Source organism: Diadema setosum, chromosome 15, assembly GCF_964275005.1.
Source record: "Diadema setosum chromosome 15, eeDiaSeto1, whole genome shotgun sequence".
NCBI classification, from domain to species: Eukaryota; Metazoa; Echinodermata; class Echinoidea; order Diadematoida; family Diadematidae; genus Diadema; species Diadema setosum.
In genome coordinates, this window is record NC_092699.1 from 11,869,528 (window position 1) to 11,876,405 (window position 6,878).

The 6,878-nt window shown below is 41.5% G+C and overlaps 1 protein-coding gene across 1 annotated transcript in view; it reads left to right on the forward strand.

Annotated features, from left to right (window-relative positions):
- Positions 1-5,355, forward strand: part of LOC140238523 (EGF-like and EMI domain-containing protein 1) — a 38,641-nt gene extending 33,286 nt beyond the window's left edge. Inside the window, exons 2-4 of the mRNA XM_072318427.1 lie at positions 455-592; positions 3,050-3,159; positions 5,264-5,355. Coding sequence (XP_072174528.1) covers positions 455-592; positions 3,050-3,159; positions 5,264-5,355 — 340 coding nt within the window. The remainder of the gene's footprint in view (positions 1-454; positions 593-3,049; positions 3,160-5,263) is intronic.
- Positions 5,356-6,878: the final 1,523 nt, after the last annotated feature.

Sequence of the window (6,878 nt, forward strand, 5' to 3'; positions counted from 1 at the left end):
AAATGAATGAATGAATGAAAGTGAAGTCTCATTTTTTTTTATAAAGGTCTTAAATATCGTATACTGCTATATCCCGTCCTGATTGTACAAACTAACTTAATCACACTTGTGTAGAGTTAATTATGCACACAGACAGACACACATAGGCCTACACACACAAATCAACGCGTGAATATAGAAAAAGGTAAATCAGTGTCAGCATTTTACGGATATATCCCTTGAAAATCAAGGAGCTGCCGTTGTAAAACTAATAAACAAGATTTTGTGAGATGCTTACAGAATACTAACTTTATTATTATTATTATTTTTTAAATGAGTTTATATTACATGTATAATCACTTCCTCGCCAGTTACCTTGTTCAAATGGCTCTCGCCTCGTGGCAGACTTTTACATCTGCCGTCACATTTTTGACTGTGTTGACTATTTCTCTGTCTTCTCTTTGCGATCCTGCAGGCCAAACGTGTGTCCATACCAGGAGCTCTCTATGGCGGGCCATAGAAGGCCCTGTGTGCGGCCGTACACTCGGATGGTAAAAGTGTGGAGACCAAACTGCGGCTACACAAATCAGTGGTGCGTCGGATATGAAAGGAGGTGAGTTAAAAACAAACAAACAACAAACAAACAAACAAACAAACAAACAAACAAACAAACAAACAAACAAACAAACAAAAACACCCTACTCCAAACAAATAAAAAAACATAATATTTTACTCATACACGCATGAAAAAAAAAGTATAATTAAGATCACGATAACGTCTTATATTATGGATAGCCCAAATTTGTCAAGATTGGTTTCTCTAATTATAATGGTATGTTGACTCTCTTTAGTTTCCTATACTTGTTATATTCAAAATTTGCTATAAGAGGAGAACCAGCCCCTGGTAGATGGATCCTTCTGGCTACATCATCATGGTCAGGGTTTATGATCATAAAGAATCGAAGGATTAAATTCAAGAATATTGGTACAGGGGAGCACGGAATTTAAAGACCTTTTTTTTTGGGGGGGGGGGGATGGGGCTTGACATAAACTTTCAGGATACATCTTCTCAGTCATTGTACAAACAAAGACACGTATACTATCTTCACATCTTAAGATGATATGACAGTGTGTGGACAAAAGATAATCATCTTTTTATATTATAATCTCCATCAGGACTGAGTGAGAATCAAGCGAGAATAATTTATTGATGAATGATTATAGCACTTAATAGCAATAATAGCAGTTTATCTTCTTAGTATGTTCTACTTATCAAACGTATAACATACTAGTAATAACGTTGAAAATACGACTTGATCAGTAAAGTGCACAGACTTTTATAGAGCCCAGTTTCAAAACTTAAATTCATGTTTCACTCATCTTGAACCTGAGCTGTCGGAAGCGCGCGCGTGTTCACGCACGTGTGTATACCCGGGAAGGGGTGGGGCTGGGCGGGGCTGGGCTGGGCTGGGCTGGGCGAAGTGACCGAGTTAGAAAATCCTAGTCTTAAAATATAGCCTGAAGATACAAGCAGGCACAAAATAGTATTATACGAAGAGAATTTTTCTGCTCGTTGAGTGACGGTGTGACATTCATCCCCTGTCCATTGCAAGGATTTGAGATCTATATTCACCAAATCTTGATACACCCAAGGGGAAAAAAACAACAACAGCCGACATCCGTTTTTCTTTTCTTAGAAACTTGTATTGTCACCAGTCATAACAAAGAAAGTGTCTATATATACTTAATGGTTTTGTTACCGCCCATCATCTCGACACAAAAATTTAGAAACACTACCTTGAAGTTTAGCCGCCAGCGGGATATTGATAGTTGAAGCGCTTAGTGGAAATCTTCCCCTAATTACATCAATTTTCCTCGTCCTATGTAAGAGGGCTTTGAAAATGAGAAGTCCTCCAGAAAAGTCACGATCACCTCTGCGGGGGTCATGGCCTTAAAACCGCAAGTGCCAAAAGACGACCGTTATCCCCTGGTCTAACGTCATATAGAGGAAATTGAGCTTTCTTCTAACTGCTTGTTTTCCTGAAGTCAATTAACAATCTCAAACATTTAGCAGAAACATATCCGGCGTGTTTTCAGAGTCTGAGCAGTTATTTTTGTTTGACTTTGATGAATATTTCCCTATCTTCTATGCCGCATATCACGTGGTATTATACCATTCTAGATAACGAGCATACGTCCTATACAGCCTGTTAGATTATCTTTATTCGTCGTATCCCATCAATTAGAAAAAAAAAATATTTGAAATCTTAAAGTAAATCACGTTATAATGCATGGATCGTTGTGTGCCTTACGTTGTTGTGTTAACATAATGATCGATATCTTTTTGATCCGAAAATCGTAAGACGCAAAGGGAGGATATCAATACCCAAGTATGGTGTACATCTAAATCTTATAATAAAACCTTTTTGTAGCTAGAATATGTAAATTGTCTGAGCTGACTTTATACAGCGAGTGGAAAAATTATGACGTAATATCTCTTTCTTTCGCACCGATTGTGCATTCGTTCTAAATTTTATATTTCATGCAGTTCATGCTTTACTATTAAATCATTGTGCATGTCATCAGCTCCCGTGTTGCGACTCTGTTATTGAAGAGTTTGGTGCATTGAGTGGAGTACTAGTAACCAATGCCGTAACCCACCCACCTGCTGTACCTCTCTAGGCTCTATTAAGAAAATTTAATATGGCTCAAAACCGGCCGCCCGGTGCCGCCCGTTTCTAGACTGCGTTGAGGTACATTGTACGTACAGGTACCTGTAGGTACTATTAAGGTAAAGCGCAGCTACCTTTCGGTACACCCGGTACCTGTAGGTACGGTGCGACTAGTGAACCCAGCCGGTATCTGCAGCATGTGTCTCCTTGCTGAGCCAGCAAGCGATGAACACCGCTCGAACGCCCCTAACAGAACGTAAATTGGTAAATTTAATGTGTCTTAGACCTGCAGTATTTCTATCCCCTAGTGACAAAAAACAATAACTATCAGAGTTAGATATTGAATCACTTTATCGTTATTGCCCCAATTAACTTGCCTTTTGATGTTTACGTTTCAGAACTGCTTACTACACATCGTATCGTATGGTGTACGAACGAACGTACGAAACGAAGTACAAGTGCTGCCACGGTTGGTCAAGGCTAAACGGCGAATCCGGCTGTCAATATCGTAAGTTTGAATTTTCCTATGCTCCTTTTTCTTGGTGGAAGGACGTTCATACAGTGATCAATGTGTAACACTTGTTAATTTGAAATATATATTGTCACAATTCCAAGACAAACTGCTGACAACTGACTACGGTCCCGTCGAAGAGCTCTACAAATAGACAAACGTACACTGTGGATGTAGTCTACAGGCTTGTTGCCTTCACTTTCTGTTTGGTGTTTTACAGCAATATGGGGGCAGGGGATTTTTTTCTTGATGTAGATCAGATTAAACATAGAGCTATGTTTCATCATCCTTGTCCAAGAAGAGCGCCTTGGTTTGATCTTCAGAAGTGATAGTGAAATTGGCACGATTTCCTCGATTCCATCGAAACACAATAAGCACAAAGCTTTGAGTCAGCAGGTCAGGCTAGGTTATATGTGCTCCATCTTGCCAACAAGAATGGGTGTCCTAGGGTGCCGAGAAATGAAGAGTCTAATCTAATTCAGCAACTGACCTGTCCAATCTGAATCAAGACTCACTCTGGCCAAGTAGTTGAGGATTTTTTGACACGTCAGTCAGGGTGAGGGACGTAGAGAAAATTGATTTGATTGGTTTTCTCTCTTGATAGATATAACAAGGAAAACAAACACAGCAAAATGAAAATGGCAAGAAATGAAAGGAAAATCGGATGAAGGAACATCAATATGATGCGATGAAGGCTGGGAGATTAGGAGGTAGCATCGGAAGAGGGGAGAAATGTTGATTATGACAGTGATGGTGATGGGAGCAAAAAGTTGGCATCGTAAAATGGGAAAAGTTTACGGAGTATTGGCTGGACCCCTCAGAGGAAGTAGAACAAGGTCAGGAAAGAAGGTCAAGGAAGAAGGGGAGGAAGGTACAATGAGATGGGATAGAGAAGACGAATAATGAGAGAACACTATGATAGAGAGTGTGGAGTGGAAAGAGCTTGTTTTTATCTTTTTATTCATTATTAAAAGAAGACCCACTGATGAAACCTGTTTGAGAAGAAAAATAATGAATTATGAACCACGTCATGACATTCTGCTGTATGTCCCAACTAAATAATCTCATTATGGGTCAACTCAAGTACACACTGGATATATAAAAAAAAATGCAGACTTGTTTCCGGCTTATACCCCTTTCCCGCTGCCCGTCTCGGTGAACCACCGAGAGGTTCCCCGGTGAATTCACCGGGGAACCTCTCGGTGAAAGTTTCAGTGCCGTCGTTTCACACTGCTCTCGGGGAAACTTTCCCCTAGACGGGTTTTCTGCTCGCAACGTGGGTGATCTTATGTACTTGAGTTTGTTGTGCATCTGCGATTTGGTTTTTTCGATCCCATGTTCAGCAAGTTTTCGGAGGCGAGGGACTCGTACGCAGTGCCAGCGTCAGCCGACGTCCCACTCAGTTCTTCGTTCACTGCTGCCTCGCTACGTAATTGAAGTAACAATCTCTCTTCGTCTTTGGTCCACGCTCCAGCCATTTGCAAAATTCCCTCAAATTTCAACAGTACAAAACGTCAACGGATTTCTCCTGCACACTGTAAACCCAGCACTTGACGAGAAAAGCACAAAATACGAAAAAAATCAAGCAAGAGGCGGACTGTATCACTATCAGACTTTACTGGAAGAGTTAAGAGCTAGACACTAGAAGAAGACGAAGAAGGAGGAAGCATCAAAGCGATCAAGTACATTGTAAACCTATATCAGCTTTGTATACAGCGCGTGCTCATTAAACAATACAATGCACAGCACGATGGAAAACAATGCTGTCGCACTGTGAACGCCACATTGCACACGAAACGACATACTATGTAGTGTCGTGTGTATGTTTACAAACACGAATTACTAGTACCCTGTACGTGTGGATTTGGGAGGTCGAGTGCGCGCTAGCTAGCTGAAAACGTGTGCATGACCAGAAACAAGACATGACCTTTGACATAATCTGCATATTTTCCCCGGTGTTTCACCGAGACAACCTTTCACGCTGGGCGCTCTCGGTGAACCACCGGGTGATTTCCCGTTGAACTATCGGTGTTTACCCAGGACGCTTCTCGGGTAAAAATTGCCCAAAATTTCATCGGTGTTTCACCTAGGCTTCCCCTAGGTTTCAACCGAGTGACCTTTCACACTGCGGAGTTCCCCGGGTACCCCCAGGTGCCCCCGGGGAAGATTTTCTTCAGCGGGAAAGGGGTATAAGTTGCTGTTTGTCAGGGGGGCCTTGCCAGCTAATCATCATGCCAAACTTGCCTGGACTGCTCCATTCATCACAAAACACAGGGAAGCTATTTCTGTTTAGCGGAGCTGATGCAATTTGCATTTTATCAGGGAAACAAATTCATACAGGTGGTCATTGCCTTCCCCAAGATCCTCTCAAAAGAGGAAAAAAAAAATCAACCAAAAAGACCAACCCCCCCCCCAAAAAAAAAAGCCCAAACAAATAAAAAACAAGCTTTCCCAGAGTCAACATTTTGGAAAGAGGTGAAGTTGTCTCTGCCCAAGTTGGACAAAGGAAAGAAATGACAAACAACCGAACTAAGAATATGACCTGCTGTGATGTGATCAGAGGGTCTGAAACCATGTTGATTTTAAAATTACTGGGGCTAAATTTCTGGTAGTGACCTCATGACACGGCAGTCTTTGCGATAATATTTACTTGGACCGAAATAAAAGGATTAAAAACCAACAGGGAGGAACAGAAGAAACGGAAGAGAGGATGGGAAGAGTGCCGCAAACACTCCCGCCCAAAATCCAGGCGCAGACCCACCTCCGTATGTGAAGAGGGATCCTTTCCGTTTTGTCCTGTGACCCGACCCCGCCTTGTCCATCGAGACGTGCGGGAGATGATGTGATGTGTCTGGGCCTCCGCATTTCTGGAGGAAGTGTACGCTGCTTCCCCCCGCCACGGATTATCCATGCCGGGGAGATTAACGCAGACCCCCCTGTTGCCATGCCCATTGCCATGGCGATACCTATACGCACGTTGATAGCCGCCCAAGTGTTGTAGAGTTCAGTAATGCTTGATTTCCTTTGCTGTCACGCACACACAGGAGTGGAGAGGGGATGCAGTAGAGCTGAAATAAAAAGTTTGGGTTTCTTCAATTTTACAGTTCGTTAAGACTCAATTTCTGTTTATCAAATAGCCCATATTCAATTTATAAATGCATAGTGAAACATTGTATAAACCTTTGCATGGAAATTTGTTATGTATGACTTCTCGGTGTACTGTATCTGCTGATTATCAATAATAACATTTGATGCTTTCCAAGATCTTCTGATGTAAATATTACAAAACAGTGTTATAAACTGTTGCAACAATATTGTGAAGGTTGGAAAAGTATGAATAATCAGGCCCCAGCTATGTTGTAAAGCAGTCATTGGTCTTAAAATGTCTATACAAGCATCTAATATACTCAATATGATATGATGAAAATTTTGCATAGAAGTAATAGGGAACTTTCATGTCTCTTTCAATGGGAAGTGTCTGCTTTTTGGAATGGTAACAGCAGTAAAAGGCTCACTAATTTCTTCATCAGTGGCAGAGCAAGCTTCACTTGCGCTGCCACTGATATTCCATCTCAGAGATGCAGGCTACATTGTACCTTGTTTCCTCCTTTTGGTCAGCTGCTTTTTGCCATCTTTCTCTGTGCAATCCCTCTCTCTTTCTTACCATCAGGTGGTGAAACCTTTCGTAGAGTTTCTATTTTTCTGAAAATTAGCTT